This window comes from Cetorhinus maximus, chromosome 10 (assembly GCF_964194155.1).
Source record: "Cetorhinus maximus chromosome 10, sCetMax3.hap1.1, whole genome shotgun sequence".
Taxonomy (NCBI): domain Eukaryota; kingdom Metazoa; phylum Chordata; class Chondrichthyes; order Lamniformes; family Cetorhinidae; genus Cetorhinus; species Cetorhinus maximus.
Window position 1 is genome coordinate 132,350,350 of NC_135888.1, and position 19,442 is coordinate 132,369,791.

At 46.2% G+C, this 19,442-nt stretch overlaps 1 protein-coding gene across 1 annotated transcript in view; it reads right to left on the reverse strand.

Moving 5' to 3' along the window:
* ndst1b (N-deacetylase/N-sulfotransferase (heparan glucosaminyl) 1b) overlaps nucleotides 1–19,442 on the reverse strand; it is a 96,009-nt gene that overhangs the window by 61,884 nt on the left and 14,683 nt on the right. The window contains exon 3 of the mRNA XM_078551199.1: nucleotides 15,867–16,021. Coding sequence (XP_078407325.1) covers nucleotides 15,867–16,021 — 155 coding nt within the window. The remainder of the gene's footprint in view (nucleotides 1–15,866; nucleotides 16,022–19,442) is intronic.

The window sequence follows — 19,442 nt, forward strand, 5'->3', positions numbered from 1 at the left end:
TCTCCAACTGGCTGTTCTGTTGTCCCCAGGGTACCCACGCTTATCTTTTTTTTAATTCATTTACGGGATGTGGGCATCGCTGGCTAGGCCAGCATTTATTGCCCATCCCCAGTTGCTCTTGAGAAGGTGGTGGTGAGCTGCCTCTCATCCTTTATGTAACATCTTGGTGCTGCCCACTCCAATCACATGGCTTCACAGATACCTGACCCACCAATAGAACTTTTAAAAATGTATTCTTTCGTGGGGTGTGGGTGTCGCTGGCAAGACCAGCCTTTGTTGCCCATCCCTAATTGCCCCTTGAACTGAGTGGCTTGTAAAGCCATTTAAGAGTCACATGTCCGCCAGACCAGGTAAAGATGGCAGATTTCCTTCCCTAAACGGCATTAGTGAACTGGATGGGTTTTTAACAACAATCCATGATGGTTTCATGGTCACCATCATTGAGGCTAGCTTCATATTCCAGATTTATTAATTGAATTTAAATTCCATCAGTTGTCATGGTGAGATTTGAACCCATGCCCCCAGAGCATTAGCCTGGGCCTCTTGGATTACTAATCCAGTGACATTATCACTACCCCACCATGCAGGAAAATGCAAACAATGCTTTATCAAATTGCTGTGAATATTCTGCTGATGAGATACAATCTGTTCTATCAAGCATCAGCATGAAACTGAAAAAAAAACATTTAGTCCAGTCACTAGTGTGGAGTGTGGCCGCTCTACGGAAACGAGAGTTGGACTCTGAACAAAGTGGGTGAGAGGAGGAGAGCAGCTTTTGAAATGTGGATATGGTGGAGGATGCTCAGAATCAGCTGGGGGCAGAAAGACAAATAACAGCGTTAGATCAAGAGTAAAAGCTCAGGAATCACAATGGTTGCTAAGTACAGTTAGAGAGAGAAAGCTAGCCAGGTACAGGCATTGGAAACAAAGACCCAACAGCCTTGTCCCAGCAACACTTGAAGGAGAAATTGAGGGTAAAAACAGAAGAGGAAGAAGAAAAATTGGACGGGTGAATAATGGTGAGATGTGGACTGAGGGAGGATTGAAGAAAGCCAGCGAAGAAGCAAGACAATGTCAATGGCCCCACTAAGGCCATGGTGACAGCAAATGGATGAGGTAGAAGCTGTCAGTTGTCCAGCGGGTTTCGCTTTTAATATTTCACAGCAGAAAGATATGAAGAACTATTTATATGGATGTTCCTACACTGGAGGTTTGTTGATGAATAACTAATGGACAAAAACACAGCCTTGGAAGATCCTCGAATGAAGCATGAGAGGAGGAAAAGTCATTTAGCCCAATATATTATTATGACACAACTGACGGTAAAGACTGAGTTTTTCAAATCCTAGAGGGAAACTTGAAACAACTGTCATAACCTATTTTTGCAAATTTTATGTTTTAAGATGCAGGCTTTGAATTCAATAGTAATAAGACCACTGAGTCTCAAGGGTTTTTTTTTGTAAAATTAAATGAAACATTTATTAATACAAGGAGTTTGTAAGCACAGACATATAACTACAAAAATCCTCTAATTAATCTGACTCTCAGTTACACCCCCATTAAGACAACAGTAAAACTCATAGATTTAAATTGACCCTTGGCAAAGCACGCCCTAGACAGTCACATTCAAAATTAATTTCTTTCAGCTCTGGGTACTTGCAGACAGACTTGAGGCTTACAAGCTGGAGGCTTTAGATCTTAGAACACCTCCTCCTTTTACCAACAGCCTTCTCTTCCATTATACATATTTTCCTCTTTGAATGCAAATTCTCAATGTCACTAGGTTTTTTTTTAAAACTTTAAACCTTCTAACAATAAAACCCTTTCATAATACCCACTTTACTAGTAAGCTTTGGGAAAAAATAAACACATTGGGCAGAACTTTGCCCTCGGATGGCGTGAGGGCCCCACTGGCTCGGTGACGGGCGGACAGCCGACTCCCGCCACCGAATTGGGCGGGGCCCGCCGCCATTTTGAGTGGGCGGACCAATTAAGGCCCGCCCAGTGGCCTGCCCGACGGGAAGCGCTATGCGCTTCCTGTGCGGGGTGGGGGGAGGGAATCCCCATCTGTCAAAGAGCGCACTGCTCCCTGAGGCAAAGTCCTGTCTCAGGGAGATTCGTGAGAGGTAAGTAAACTCTATAGTTTATATAGTTTATAGAAAAATATTAAAATTATTAACATGTCCCCCTCATGTGACAATGTCACACGAGATGGGACATGTTAATAATAAACTTAAAATTGATTACATTTTTAAAAAAACGGACATGAAGCCTCATCCCGCCAGTAGATGAGGTTTCATGAACAATTTGGAGCCTGCTGGGGCTCCTGGCCTGCCCGCCAGCCTTAAGCTTGGATGGGCAGGTCTTTAATTATCTAAACTAGCCTGTCAATGGCCTCAATTGGCCATTGACAGGTCGGCGGGCGGACAGCTGATTTCATTGTCCGCCCGCCTTCCTAAAAATTTAAAGGGGCCCGGATGAGGTCGGGGATTCCTCCCGACGTCATCCTGCGTCATTTTCCCCTCGGCGAGTGGGCCCCACCCCCAAATCGCCGAGGGGAAAATGCTGGCCATTGTTTCTGAGCCTCACCTGGTTAGGTGTAATATTTCACCCGCTCTTCTGAATGGTCTATTTAAAAATGCAAATTGCCCCCTTTACACCTCACCTTCTATTTCCTTATGTTTATCTAATTACCATTTCAGACCTACTTCTCTTCTATACATCAAAACCTCTCGACCAGCTGGCTTTAATCCAATTAAGACACACACACACACACGTACGCACTTGGACACAGGCACCACTAAATTCTACTTTAAAATAATTTCCAATAACATTATTGACATTATTATATCTTCTGGACAATATCCAGTCCTCGGCCAACATGAATTCGCCCTGCCCTGACGAAAGGCCATCGACCTGAAACACCAACTCCGCATCTCTCTCCACCGGGGCTTCCAGATCCGCAGAGTTTTTCCAGCACTTTCCGTTTTTATATCAAATTTCCAGCATCCGCAGTATTTTTGCTTCTATATGAACCTGCTCCGACCTATTTCGTTCCCTTTGGGAGGTAAATGACCACAAATCTACGAATCAAACGCCAGCGTCTCAGTTGATTATTAAGTTTTACACCCTCAGCCGGCGGGATTCTTGGGCTGGATTTTCATGGCGTCTCCAGGACTCCGCGGCCCTTTGAAAATGGCGGCTGGGACCCATTCCTGACAGCGGGGGAGGGGGGGTGGGCGGGGGAGGGGATGGAGCGTCCCTCACACGGTTGGGAAACCTAAACTCAGTGGGGCCATTTGAACTTAGTGCTGCATTCACACTGACCCCATTTTTGCTGTAGTAAGGGTCTCACCTGCAGTGCGGGGTGCCACCCATCCTGCACCTGCTCCCCTCCCCTTTGCAAAAATTGCACCATTTTGGAGATTTTTCCCTGAACCAGGAAATATGTCAACCCAAGCTACCCCACTTTGGGAACGAAAATCCAGTCCCTTGTCTCTGAGTCAGTAGCTTTTTAGCTGAGCTGGTCTGGAGTAGACAGAGCAACGGTCCTAATATTGACCCCTGAGAACCCCAACCATTTCCCTCCAGTCTTAAAAACAACTGTTTCACCGTTGCTGTGTTTTCCGACCTTTTGCCAATTTTGTAACCGTGCCGCCACTGTCCCGGAGGTTTTTTAAGTTTTCTTATTCGTCTATTAGGTGGCACTTTGTCAAACACCTTCTAAAAGCCCATCTACACAACTTCTATTGCACCGCTCTCATCAGCCCTCTCTGTTACTTCATCGAAGAACTTAATCGAGTCTTATAATTCCTGTGGAGACCGATAGCTTTCAAAAGAATTCCCACAACGCCAACGGAAATGAGACCGCTGGACAAAATTTCACTTTTTGAAACTTTTACTGTAACAAAGCAGCTAAAATCAACATATTCAAGCATGATATTTCAAATATAAAGATAAATTTCACTTTAGATAGTTGATGCAACAAAAGATGTGCCTCACATAGCTACAAGCACTCGCATCACTTCCTGAGCAAATGCGCCACCACGTGCAATCTCAGAGTCTTTCCAACTTGCCCTTTGGTATGTGGGATCTTGCACTCGAGTCACTTCCACAGGTTGTATTCTATCCAGGATCCCCAGATATGGTTAACATTGGCCAGGGGCACGACTATGAGTCCTCTCTCATTCAGGTCATGACAGTCTTGATGGTATAGCTTTCAAGAGTTCCTGTTCAACAGACCAATGAACACACCCAGTTCACAGTATGGTCCTCTGACACAAATGGTCAGCTCTTTACCATGCCTGAACCATTCACACCACTTTCAGGATTCAGTCCTTTTGGTGAAGCAGCCACGAGCATGTGGAGTTGTATTTTCTTCTTACTGCTAAGCAGAAAGCTGATCTATTCTTAGAGAGCTTTGCTTGCTTCTGCTCACACAAATTCTGTGTTCTGAATTGTGTCTGCCCAGACCCGCTGCCACAAAACAGGCTGGAACCTGACACCCCCTACAATTAGTTTTTGTCTCCATAGCAACTTCAGCCAAGGTTTAACTTCCCTGAAATTGTGTCATACTCAAGAAGTTCAAATATCCAAATCCCTTACCTCCCCCTTCCAGAATTGTCTCAGTTTCACTTTGGACTTAAAGGGACACCTCACAAAAGGAAAATACAGGGCAGCATTTTCCAGACGGTGAGCGGGTGCGTAAAATGATGCGGGGTGACATTGGCGGCCTGCCCGCCGAACTGTCAACAGCCTATTATGGCCATTAATAAAACTAATTAATGAACTTAATGGGCCTGCCCGTCCAACCTTAAGGTTGGCGGACAGGCGAGGAGGCCAGGTGGCCTTCGGATAATGTACGAAACCTCATCCACGGCCAGGATGAGGTTTCACGTAAGATTTAAAATTTCACAAAAATTTTTTAACAAAAGTAATGGACATGTCCCACCTCATGTGACAGTTTCACATGAGGGGACGCGTCCTTAATTTTTTTTCCCATTTTAAAAGTAACACTGATGTACCTGAGGCAGCACTTTGCCTCAGGGAGATCTGTGCGTTCTTAAAGGGGCAGCACTCCCGGCTCAGGGAATCCCCGCCCCACCCCCACCCGCATCGGGAGCTCACAGCGCTTCAGGGCGGACGTCACGCTGGGCGGGCCTTAATTGGCCCGCCCGCGTAAAATGTTCCCCTGTTGGGGAACCCGCCCACTCGCGCCTGCTCCCACACAACCCCCCCCACGATGGAGGGGAAAATGCTGCCCACAGACTTTTCTCAAAGCGTAAAAGTCATCACATAGGTTAGTCAAACACGATTTGCCTTTAATAAATCTTTACTGACGTTCATTAATGAGACTATCATTTCCCAAGTGTTAATTAATTTCGTCTCAGATCTAAAAGCACGAAAGCAAGATCCTGTGGTCCGTTCTGATGGTTGGGTGGACGTTAAAGGTCTCATGGTGCTATGCAGAGAAAAAACAGGGAGTTCTGCTCGGTCTTTGCATTCTCCCTCAAATACTCAGACCACAAAGGGGTTTTTAAAAAAAATCCCATTTTTTTTTTGCAAGATTTCACTGTGTGTAACCTGGCTGCTGCACCTCAGAGTAATTCACTGTATGTGAAATATAGAGAAACGCGAGAAGGGGCAATGTTCCCTCTAACACCTGTTTGCTGTGTGTGGTCTGAGTTTGTTGCACCTGGTGGTTCCTTTAAGATTGAAGTGTGACCGTGCGTACAGACAACTAAAAAGGAATGTGGCTTGCGTGCTTGGACTTGTTCCTTGGACAGCAAATTCCTGATTGCTGTGCGGGTGCCACATAAATACAAGCATTTCTAGCTGCATCTAACACAACACATTGCCAAGGATTCAACAGGACTGCAACCGTGTTATTCCAGATCGTACTTGATTCTTAAGTCTGTTTAAACCCTATTAAAGGACCCGTGAAGAAATATTTGTCAATGCGAATATGGTACCATTGTGACCGATCCCTCTGGTCAATCTGTCTGCATGCAAGCTCAACAACCATTGCAGCCAGTAGATAATCCAACCAGTGCTTCACTCCGCACAGTGATGTTATCCAGGTCGTTTAATGTATTGTCGCAGTAAAGTAGTGTCATATTGCACGGGCAGGTCAATACCATTTGTAAATGGCTTCCTCAACAAGAGAGGAGCCAAGATAAAGAGCATATCAACTATAGATCCTGGTTTACTGGGCAGCAGTATTCCCTGTGCTCCTATATGTTTCAGGGGCTTGAACAGCCTACAGAGGCACCTCAAAGCACTGGAGAATTACCACCAGCGGGGCTTTCACATGATCCTCCGAATCCGGTGACGAGAAAGGGGGGTCCGACAGCAGCGTCCTCTCCCAAGCCAACTCGCCCAGCACTCAAAGCCAGTTCTGCTGGGTGGGACATGTTGCCCGTGTGCCTGACACTGGACTCCTGAAGCAACTGCTCTACTTGAAGCTCGGTCACGGCAGTGGGCTCCCAGGAGGACAGTGGAAACACTGTAGGGATGTCCTCAAAGCATCAAAAGTGGGAGACCCTGGCCTGTGACCAACCAAAATGGTGAAGGCTCATTCAGGAAGGCAGTGAGCACATCGAGAGACTTTGTTGGAAATGTGTAAAGGTGAAGTCTAGACGTTGGAGGGAGTGCACTAACCTCCAAATACCCCATCTACCCCACCCTCCAAGCACCACCTGCCCCATGTGGCAGAGTCTGCAGACCAGATTTATCAGACATTTCAGAACTCTTCCAACCAGAGTGGAAACAAGTCAGCCTCCATCCCGAGGGGCTGCCTAAGGAGTTAACGACTATACTGTGCCCATAACTAGCAAACTGTCCCAGTTATCTTACGTTAGAAAAAAAACATCCAAAGTACCTGTTTTCGGCAGGTGTAGCTGTGGACTTGCAAACTGGATAAAAGGTTGGCTTTGTAACAGGAAACAAAGGGTAATGGTCGATGGATGCCCTTGGGAATGGAAAATTGTCTCAAGTGTTGTTCCACAGGGCTCGGTGTTGGGACCCTTGCTGTTTGTGTTATATATTAACGATTTGGACGTGAACGTGGGGGGCACGATTGGGAAATATGCAGATGGCACAAAGATTGGCCGAGTGGTGGATAGTGTAGAGGATAGCCATAATCTCCAAAACAATATAGATGGGTTGGTGGAGTGGGCGGTAAAGTGGCAGATGGATTTTAACATAGAGAAGTGTGAGGTCATACATTTAGGGAGGTCAAACAGTTACAGGGATTACACAATAAATGGGAATATACTAAGAGGGGTAGATGAAGTGAGAGATCTTGGCGTACAAGTACACAGGTCCCTGAAAGCAGCAGTTCAAGTAGACAAGGTTGTAAAGAAGGCATATGGAATGCTCTCCTTCATTGGCAGAGGTATAGAATATAAAAGTAAGGATATAATGTTGGAATTGTATAAAAAACTGGTGAGGCCACAACTGGAGTATTGTGTGTAGTTCTGGTCACCACATTACAGGAAGGATGTAATAGCTCTGGAGAGAGTGCAGAGGAGGTTTACAAGAATGTTGCCAGGGTTAGAAAAGTGTAGCTACGAGGAGAGATTGGATAGGTTGGGGTTATTTTCCTTAGAACAAAGAAGGCTGAGAGGTGACTTGATTGAGGTGTACAAAATTATGAGTGGAATAGATAGAGTGGACAGGATAAAATTGTTTCCCTTGGTGGAGAATTCTAGAACCAGCGGACATATATTCAAGATAAGTGGCAGAAAGTGTAGGGGGGGACATGAGGAAGAACTTTTTTACACAGAGGGTAGTGGGTGTCTGGAATTCACTGCCCAAGTAGAGGCAGAAACTTTGAACTCTTTTAAAAAGTACCTGGGTCTGCACCTCAAGTGCTGTAAGCTGCAGGGCTATGGGCCGGGTGCAGGAAGGTGGGATTAGAAAGGGCACCTGGGTGTCCTCGGGCTGGCATGGACAAGATGGGCCGAATGGCCTCCTTCTGAGCTGTAACTTTTCTATGGTTCTAGGGGGGAATGAAAATGAATTCGTGCCCCCAATGAATTTACTACATATGATCTTAGGGCCCTTTGCACCAGAGGACAATTCAAAGTAAAGAGAGAAAGCTGCATCCTAAAATAAACTGCTTCTCTATTGCCAAAGGCAGCGACAGGACTTGCTCAAGTCATCAGTTAAAGGGCCACAGGAGGTCCACAGCAGAAATCACAGCAAAACTGTCGAGAGAAACTTAGGCACTGAACACACAACACCCAGCAGGCCTGTGCATTGCCCTGTGGTTTCAGTGTGGTTTCATGATGCATCACACCTGAGTGCTGTTAATGACATTCACAGCACACGCTGGCTTTCCTCCCATAAACTGCGCTCCATGTAGGCAGATGAAAAAGCCTGGTGCCGAGTTAACTTGCTCAAGCGCGGCACTCGTTGATGCATTCTCACAAAACTTCAGCAACGCTGGGGCCAGTGCTCCTGCTCCACGTTGCTGTACACTGACCTCTGGTGCGGAGTCCAGGTTGCCAATCCTGCAGGACACCCCTGGAGTCACCGGGAATCGGAAGATTGGTCTGCAGGACGCTGCAGTGAGCAACACCCGGGAGAAAAATATTAAAAGCATCTAAACAAGACTCTGTTTCCTTGCCCCACTTTCTTTCAACACTTTAATTAATTAGGATATAAAAATATTTGGGGAGGGGGGAAAAGTTGTTTCACCAACGGTTGAGACTGACCTAATTGGGTGAGATGGTTTTAATGTTGCTGGACTAGTAACCCAGAGACCCAGGCTAACGCTTCGGGGACATGGGTTCAAATCCCACCAAGGCAGCTGGTGGAATTTTGAATTAATCTAGAATATAAAGCTAGTCTCAGTAATAATGGCCAGGAAACTATTGTCGATTGTTGTAAAAACTCATCTGGTTCACTAATGTCCTGTAGGGAAAGGAAATCTGCCGTCCTTACCTGGTCTGGCCTACATGTGACTCCAGGCCCACAGTAACGTGGTTGCCTCTTAACTGCCCCTCTGAACTGGACGGAACAAGCCATTCAGTTCAAGGACAATTAGGGATGGGCAATAAATGCTGGCCTTGCCAGCGATGCCCACATCCCATGAAAAATTATATATATATATAAAACAAAATTGGGTAACAGAGTTTATTCTCTCCCCAGTTGGCCTTGGGATGGCAGTAGGGGACGGACTAATGAGGGGAGCGAGTGGGGGAAGGGATGGTTCATGGTGAGAAGTCATGTGCTGGAACCTCCAGGGATACACCCATCCGTAGTGTGGGTTTCTGGATAAAGCAGAATAGGGATTGACTATAATGATTCTAACCCAGGTCGCCAGAGCATTACCCTGGGGGGTCTCTGGAGTACTAGTCCAGTGACAATACCACAATGCCACCGCGTCAGCCATACTGGTCCCCAGATTTAGGCTCTGCTGGGCACATTTTACATCTGTAAGACTGACACCACGCGGCCCAATTCCTACCCCTCAGTGTGTTATTAGAAACTTAGGGCAGGATTTTTAGGCCTGGGAGCGATCGGGGAACAGACCACCGCACCCGATTGGCCCCCGACCGCGATTTCACGCTGGCTGGCCGATTAACGGCCAGTGAGCGTGGGACATGCGCTGAAAACGTTTAGCGCTGCCCAAGGTGGGGGGTGGGAGGAGGGCGGGCACTGACGTAAGAGCGGGCGCAGGGGAGCGCGGAATGAAAGCTCCCTGAAGGCAGAGGGCTGCCTCAGGCAACTGAAGAATCTGAAAGCAAGAAATAAAGATTTTAAAATCCGGAAAATAATGTCCATGCATCAGAATCAGTCACCTGAATGTATATACATGATGAAAATCCTGTCCTTATATTTAAATTTTAAAAAATTTAATAATGGAAACCTCATCTCGCCCTTGGATGAGGTTTCATCAAAAATGGAAAGCCTGTCCGGCATATTCACCCGTCCGCCAACCGTAAGGTTGGACGGACTGTGGAAAATTGGGGACAATTGGATCTTTGATGGGCTTAATTGCCCTCTTAGTTGTCGACGGGCGGGCCTCTGACTTTCACACGCGCCGCCGATCAAAGTATCGCGCTATGTTTACACCTGAGCGGGTTGGGCACACACCCGCACATCGAGCTGAACATTCTGCCCTTAGAACCTTTATCCATTTTTGGAACGTGGAGGTCGTTGCGGTTTGTACCACTGGCACAATGCCCAAGGCTAGTTACAGCCTTGATAGCCCATCCCTCACTGCCCGGAGAAGGAAGAGTGAATGTGGAGCTGGGGAAACATTCCAGCTACTCCTAACTCCTCAGGTAGGTGTTAAGTTAAAGATTTGAAAGAATTAAACAAAAGAAGCAATTGTTGTTTAGTTGGTGGCACCGTTTGCTGGAGTACTCTGAGCAGGACAGATCTGCCCCACTCATCCGATTACGAATTGATTCTAAACCATTAGGCCCGTCATGTAAGGGACCAAGTACTGCTAGGGACATCTGTAAAACTGGCCTGACCCAGCTCACAGTTGGACGTACCATCATTAAAAAAATCATTCGTTCACGGGATGTGGGCGTCACCGGCCGGGCCAGCATTTGTTGCCCATCCCTAATTGTGAGAAGACTTACTTGGCCATTTAAGACATTAGGACATTGGTGAACCAGATGGGTTTTTACAACAATCGACAATGGTTTCATGGTCATCATCAGACCTCTAATTCCAGATTTTTTACTGAGTTCAAATTTTACCATCTGCCGATAGGTAGGATTTGTACCTGGGTCCCCAGAGCATTACCCTGGGTCTCTGGAGTACTAGTCCAATGACAATACAACTATGCAACCACCTTCCCCATATTGGTTCCCAAATTTAGGCTCTGCCGGGACCATTTTACACCTGTAAAACTGACACAATGCGGCCCAATTCCTACCCCTCAGTGCGTTTTTAATTCACAAATCCCTCGCCATTAGCAGGAAAACACAAGGACATATGGAGAGATTATTATGCGTCAAGCCACATTGGGTTTTCACTTTGAAAAGACTTTTTGCCTTGATTTAGATCTTAGCGCACAGCAGAGGCAATTTGGCACCAATTTTGCAGGAGCCGCAGTTTGGTAACCTGCTATTTTCTCACCTGTGGAACGATGACAGATCTCTGCAGATAACTGAATCTAACCAGACTTGTTAATGAGCTCGCAGGTCTTTATAAAAGTCTAGTCGTATTTGTGGCAATGGGGGGGGCAGTGAGGGAAATAATGTGTCTGGAGGGGGTGGGGATAGAAGGGAAAAGCAAACCTTCCCAAAGCCTGGTTATAGTCTGGTCTGATATAGTCTTAGAAACTCAAGGCACTGGCTGCTTACAGAACAGCCTGTGCAACATCCGTATAATCCAGTAATTATAATATCAATTCCTGCAGTTCTAAAGAACACTGTAGTAAACACTCAGCAAGCACCTATCTAACTGCCGTCGTACAGGGATAGGCGGCTATCTGTACTAACAAAAAAGAAAAGAATGCACTGAGAGCACACGCAGAATTAATGGCGCAGTCACTGTCGTACAAATAATTCACACGGTTAGCGGAACCAGACAGATTTAATCAACTGAGGTTTCATGGGAAGCAGGCAACAGCAAGGGCGTATCTCTTAAATCCTTTCACTCCCTGATCTGCGTCGCGTTAAATGATGGCTGACAGCTCCAAAGAGGTCCTAACACAGGTCACAAATGACGTCTTCCCTGACTACGATTGCGGTGCATTTTGCCCCCATGGCCTCAGTGACCCTTCCACATGGTCGATCACACAACCCTTCCCTAATGCCTGCCATTCGCCACCCAGCTCAGAGGGACAAACAAGTGCATGCACTCTTCATACTTGCTGTAGGATGAGTTTGGAGGGGAGAGGGGCTTCACGGTGACAGCTGTAGTGGGGAAGTGTGAGATTATTCATTTTGGTAAGAAGAATAGAAAAGCCGAATATTATTTATCATTATTAAACTTATAAATATTGATATCCAAGGAGGTTAGCATCTACTCATACAAGGAACACAGAAAGTTAGCATGCAAGTACGCAAGCAGTTAGGAAGACTAATGGCATGTTGGCCTTTATTGCAAGGGTAGTGGAATACAAGAATACAGCAGTCTTGCTACAATTGTACAGGGTTTTTATAAGACCACATCTGGAATACTGTGTGCAATTTTGGTCTCCACATTTAAGAAAGGATATACTTGCATTGGAGGCGGTACAGTGAAGGTTCACTAGATTGGTTCCTGGGTTCTGAAGGGGCTTGGCAGGTTAGATACTGAGAGGTTGTTTCCCCTAGCTATAGAATCTAGAACAAGGGGGCACAGTCTCAGGATAAGGGGCCACGCATTTAGGACTGAGATAAGGAGAAATTTCTTCATTTCTTGCCTGGAACTCGCTGCTCACACAGGTGGTGGAAGATTCCTTGTACACCAGTCGCTGAAGGTAAGCATGCAGGTGCAGCAGGTGGTAAAGAAGGCAAATGGTATGTTGGCCTTCATAGTGAGAGGATTCGAGTACAGGAACAGGGATGCCTTGCTGCAATTGTACAGGGCCTTGGTGAGACCGCACCTGGAATATTGTGTGCAGTTTTGGTCTCCTTACCTGAGGAAGGATGTTCTTGCTATAGAGGGAGTGCAGCAAAGGTTTACCCGACTGATTCCTGGGATGGTGGGACTGACATAGGAGGAGAGATTGAGTCGATTAGGATTATATTAGCTGTAGTTCAGAAGAATGAGGGGGGATCTCATAAAAACCTATAAAATTCTAACAGGACTAGACAGGGTAGATGCAGGAAGGATGTTCCCGATGGTGGGGGAGTCCAGAACCAGGGGTCAGAGTCTGAGGATATGGGGTAGACCATTTAGGGCTGAGATGAGGAGAAATTTCTTCACCCAGAGAGTGGTGAGCCTGTGGAATTCGCTACCACAGAAAATAGTTGAAACCAAAACATTGTATGTTTTCAAGAAGGAGTTAGATATAACTCTTGGGGCGAAAGGGATCAAAGGGAATGGGGAGAAAGCGGGAGCAGGCTATTGAGTTGGATGATCAGCCATGATCATAATGAATGGTGGAGCAGGCTCGAAGGGCCGAATGGCCTACTCCTGCTCCTAGTTTCTATGTTTCTAAGTGGAAACAATCAATGATTTCAAAAGGAGATTGGATGGGCACCTGAAGAAAATAAACTTGTAGGGATACAGGGGTAGAGCAAGGGAATGGGACTGACTGGATGGCTCAGTGGGGAGCTGGCATGCACTTAATGGGCCGAATGGCCTCCATCTGTGCTGTAAATCTTTCCGTGACTCAAAAGAGCTGTGAGTCTTTGGAATGCTTTACCGCAGAGGGTTATGGATGCTCCATCATTGGATGCATATAAGGCTGGGATAGACAGATTTTCGGCCTTTCAGAGAATCAAAGGGGAATGGACGAGAAAGTAGAAATGAGGCAGAGGTTCAGCCATGATCGCATTGAATGGCGGAGCAGGCTCAATGGATGGATGGTCTACTACTGCTCCTATTCCTTGTGTTCTTACAGTATAGGAGAAGAGAATAACAAGGAGTGGGTGGGGAGGGATGAGGTGGCGGTGTGTGGGTGTATGCATTGGTGGTTTGGCATGAGTGGGGTGGGAGAGAGGTTAGTGAGGCTAGCCCCTAGTTGGCCAACAGGACAGCGAGGGCAGTAAGAGAGACGGATGGTGCACTTTGGGTTGCTAATTGCAAAGAGCCAGCAACAAGTTCCTTGGTGGGTCCTTTAGAGAATGCCAAGAAACAAGAGGATATTTTTGGGCTTATTCATGGAGGGTTTAAGCCTGGGGTGCAGTGGCAGGAGAGTAAGGGAAGCAGAGGAGTAGCGATGAGTGGGCAAAGGGCTGTATTAAACCTCCTAGATTCTTTAACGTGACCTTTTCAGTGTTGGATCTGATCCTAATTCAGGAATTTTCACATCAACATTCTGAGAATGTAACGTGGAGCCCTGTGGATCTACAATAATAGAGGCTTAACTGCTGTTTGGAAGAGAACATGCATTCAAACATCTTTCTCATGTAGGAACAGCTTCTCTTAAAGATGTTAGCACACGGAAAGAGACACGAGGCACTGAAAGAAAACACCGTGCATCACAGATACTTCACTGAGCACAAGATTCGATTGTACTGCTTCCCTAGCTTAGAATCACAATGACATCTCTCAAACCAAGATAGACTTTTTTGTTTTCAGAACGACCGCTCGCATTACCCTCAACAGTTCTCTCTGTTTCACAAGCTCGACTTTAGAACGCGTGGGCTGAATTTTTACTGGTCGCCCTCGGGTGCGAAAGCAGGTAGGTGGACCCATAAATGAGGGCCCCTTGCCATCGGCGGCCTGCCCAGCCCCGATCTTACCAGCGGCGGGAGACACGTCAGGTGGGTCACCAGGCTGGAGCCCAATTGAGGCCCTTAATGCAATTGAGGCCCTTAATGCAATTGAGGCAATTAATGCCTAATTAAGGACCTGATCCCACTGCCGCTCTGGTTTAACAGGCAGCGGGAGATGCCGGCACTCAACACGCAAACCCAGCAGATTTAACCCTGCCGCCTGCTGGCCAGTTAAAGGGGATGGGGTGCCTCTTTCTGGGCCCCCGGTGCCAATCAGGGGCACCTCCCTGTAGCCTTGCCTCCCAACAGCCACCCTCTCCCCCTGTCCTGGGTAACATGCCTCCTGCCAGTCCCCATCTCAACAGGACGTGACAGCCTGGTCACAGCAAGATGCCGGACGTACCTGATTTTTAAAAATTTATTCATTCACTGGACATGAGTGTTAGCGGCTGGGCCAGCATTTGTTGCCCGTCCCTAACTGCCCTTGAGGAGGTGGTGGTGAGCTGCCTCCTTGAACCGCTGCAGTCCATGTGGTGTAGGTACATCCACAGTGCTGTTAGGGAGGGAGTTCCAGGATTTTGCCCCAGCGACAGTGAAGGAACGGCCGATATATTTCCAAGGCAGGGTGGTGAGTGGCGGGTCCATCGCTGAACGCCACCTCCTTGATCTACATGCCGTACCAGTAGCGGCCATCGCTCCTCCTGGCGCTGCTGGTGTGCAGAGCTGCCAGCCTCCGATTGGCCAGTAGCTCTATGAGGTGGAACCTGGTCCTGGACACGGGCAGAAGTCTCGCCGTCACCCGAAAAATTAAAGCAGGGAGAGCTGTCTGAGTGGAGGTGGGCTTGTCCCCAACATTTATGCTGGGCTGTGGGGAGCTCCCCCTCAGTGTATAATCCAGCCCATATCTTTGGAGAGTAAGGAAAACAACTTGGAGAGGGACACCAGGACTCCACAATCAAACCAGCAGCCTGCAAGCTCCAGAGTTTGGGCACAGAGATGTGCTTCAGTCGTCAGTGTTTTTTGGTCACTTCTACACAAGAGCAACATTCAAGTCTTGAAGGCGGTGGTGGTAACAGCAATAAGGATGGTCCCTAACTTTAGAGGTCGGAGAAAAGACTGGGGAGATTTGAGGCTCTCAAGCCTTTGAAGGAGGAGACTGACAAGCGGTCTCAAGACTGTGAATGGCACAGACAAAATATTACTTTAAATTAAATCGCAAACAAACAGAATAAGGGACACATTTAAGATAAGCGAAAGACAAATTTAGGACCAATATTGAACTTGACCTTCATGAAACAGTGATCGAAAGTTGGCATGGACTTCCAGGGAGAGTGACAGAGACAAAATACTTTGGAATCACGTAAAGAATAGTTGGGACGTAAGAGGGAACAAACTGTGTGGTCTTTCAGTATGGAGGAGCCGGAATGGAACAAGTGACCTTCCTCATCTACATCGACATTTTTAAATTTTATAAAATACACGTTCAGGGCCACTAAAGAAATAAAAATTGTACCTGTTCCAACTCACCAGTGCAAACTGTTTGTTGAGGAGCATTTGCTCTGCCAGAACAGACTGGTTGTGGAAGAGGTGCGGCTGCATATGACTCCACATGTGCGGAAACCACCAAAACTCATCCACATTGGCCAGTAGAAGGCTGTCTCCTTGGTCTTCCTCATTAGTTCCTGAAAGAAAAGCCATGAATAATTAACAAGGTCACTTGCAAAATTAGTACGTTGCAAGAAATATATCTTTTACTTCTGTTGGATTGTGGATTAAAATTACAATGGCTGCAGGTTGAAAGACATGTCCACTGGAACAGGATGAGAAATGTATACAATGTTGCAATCCTGGAACAGAGTATACCATGAAAGACAGGACGGTGTTGGAAAGGAGTCCTGGACCAAGGGAGCTGCCTGGCAACAACGTTTTAATTGGCTCCTGACCAGGTGACCAGGTTTTGTGTGAGAGCAATGCAGCAGAATAGCTCCTAACCGGAAAGAAACAAGGCCTAAAGCCTCTTTCCCCTGTGTGAGGAAGATTCCAGTAATTCCACAATAATAGCTAGCTGGCTTTTTCTTCTCATATCTCTATAACCTGCTCTCTCTCTGAAAACCCCTGTCAAGAGGCATAGGGGAAAATCACTGTTACAGACAGTGAAAGGCAAGTGCTCAGCCAGTGAAATAAAGACTGAAAGTGCTGGAAGACCCACCTTGTGTCATCAACAAGAACTGAAAGGGATTTGGAAGGCATCGATCAAAATCAACCCATCGAATCCTGTACTCTGGATTTGGTGCTATTGAACTGTTTAATCCCACCCTCAAAATCGAGGTTTTTGTGTGTCTTATGTGTCTTGTATGTGTGCGTTTCAGGATTTAAGAAGGGGTAGACTTTAGGTTATAGATATCGAAATTAGTCGTTCATATTCCGTTCTTTTGCCACTAGTTAAAGACAATTTGTTCAATAAACAGTTATTTACTTATTGGGCAGCATCTTCTGGTCGGCAAGTGGAAGCGGGGCCTGCTCACCGATGCGTAAAATGATGTGGGGATACGTCGGGCATGCGTTCCGATGTCACCCCCGCGTCATTTAGATTTTCAGGCTGTGCGACTGCCAAACTGTCAACGGCCTATTAAGGCCGTTAAAAAACTAATTAACATGATTGATGGACCTGCCCGTCCAAACTTAAGGTTGGCGGACAGGCCGGGAGCCCTGACGGGCTTCGGAAAAAACATGAAACCTCATCCACGGGCGGGATGAGGTTCCATGAGGGTATTTAAATTTTTATTAAATGTTTAAATAAAAGTTATGGACATGTCCCAACTCATGTGACAGTGTCACATGAGGGGACATGGCAGGGAATTTTTTTTTATCACCTTTATTGAAAGTTTTAAATCGGAGCCCATCTCCCTGAGGCAGCACTTTGCCTCAGGGAGATCTGTGCGCTCTTTCACACGCATGCGCGAAAGAGTGCACTCCCGGCTGAGGGAATCTCCCCCCGCCTCGCCCGCACAGGGAGTGGACGGCGTGACGCTGGGTGGGCCTTAATTGGCTCACCCACATAAAATGGCGGTGCGCCCCCAACCGGGGGTGCCGATCGGAAGCTCGCCCGCCTGCACCCGCTCCTGTACTTCCCACCCCCCAACCACCCGGATGGGGGAAAATGTTGCCCATTAAGTTTACAAACCTGGTACTCATATTCTGTTAACCTAAATTAAACAGTTAGGTGGAATTGGGGAAATCTGGTGGTTTGGTCAAACTTATCACATTCATCACGGCTCGGGGAACAGTGGAGCTTGATATTATAGCGCACTATTCCCGGTGAGTCATGACAAACTTTGGGGCTCGGGTCTGGGATATTTCGGAACAAAAGGCAATGACAATTTGGATGTAGACTTAGTAAGTAATAAAAGCTAAAAGGAAACACCGGGTTTGTGCTGTTAAAAATAAGATGGCACTGGAAACTGCTAAAGCTTTCCCTGGGAGAGTGGAAGAGATGTCCCTGACGATTTTACAAGGGATCCCGAAAGTAGGAGACCCAGTGTTGATAAAATAATATCATTATAGGTTGAGCCCAGAAAGACGAGCTCAGTTAGAAGCAGAGATCCAACATATGCTGGACAATCAATTGATTGAGCCTAGTCAAAGTGGCTGGAGTTCACCAGTAGTATTGGCTCCTAAGCCAGATGGATCCACTAGATTTTGTATTAACTACAGGAAAGTGAATGTATTGACGGAAGCTGAATGTAGTAATGAGGACAGATTCTTACCCAATGCCTCGGTTAGAAGATTGTATCGATAAGTTTGGCAGTGCCTCATTCCTTTCTAAAATTGATCTATTGAAGGGGTGCTGGCAAGTGCCATTAACATCAAGGGCTAAAGAAATATCTGCCGTTGTTACACCAAGTGGGTTGTATCAATGTCTAATCATGTGTCTGGGTTTAAAAACGCCCTGGCTACATCCCAGAGATTTATGAATCAAGCCATAGCTGTAGTACCTAACTGTGTGGTTTATCTAGACAATGTCATAATATATAGTAACACGTGGGAAGAACATATAAAGCAATTAGAGGACCTGTTTAAGCAATTGCAGTTGACTGGCTTAGTCATAAATCTGGCCAAAAGCAGATTTGCAAAAGCAAGGTTAACTTACCTAGGTCACATCGTAGGACAAGGGCAAGTGTTGCTAACAGCAAAAGTGAATGCCCTAATAGAATTTCCCATTCCTAAAACCAAACAAGAAATTATGAGGTTTTTGGGAATGTGTGGATTTTATAGGAGATTTGTGCCTAACTTCAGCGCAATAGCTGTACCTTTCACCAATTTGTTAAGAAAACAGGCAAAAGCGGTATGGTCAGCAGAATGCCAAGCAGCCTTTGAAAAGCTGAAGGCAGTCTTAATAAATGAACCAGTGTTGGCCGCCCCTGACTTTACCAAATGTTTTAAAATGGCAATTGATGCTAGTGACTTTGGGGGGGTAGGTGAAGTCCTATTATAAGATGATCGATTCGGGATAGGGAAGCCGGTGGGGTACTTTTCGAAGAAACTAAATCAATATCAGAGGAAGTACTCTATAGCATTGTTGTTATCTCTTTAACGATTTGAAGTTTATGTCCAACACAATAACAAAGAACCACTAATCTACACTGACCATAATCCACTGGCATTAATTGAAAAGTTTAAAACTCAAAATGCAAGACTGTTTAGATGAAGTCTATTGTTTCAACCATTCAATGTAAGGATTGTTCACATTGCCGGTAAAGATGTTGTGATCGTGAGTTGTGACAACATATAACACCAACAATGTGCATTTATATAGCACCTTTAATGTGGTAAAACATCCCATAGCGCTTCACAGGAACGATTATCAAACAAAATTTGAGACTGAACCATACAGGAGGACGTTTGGTAGTACAGAACTGGAATCTTGCTGAAAAGAGAGGCATGTTGTCGAAGCTTTTCATCTTGCACTCATCAGGACAAACACAAGAATACCAAATTTCAAAAGGTTGACTCTGATCCTGTTGTATAAATTGTTGTGATAGCTTGAAATTTGGCATTCTTGCATTTGCCTGGATGAGTGCAAGACGAAAAGCTTCTCTTTTC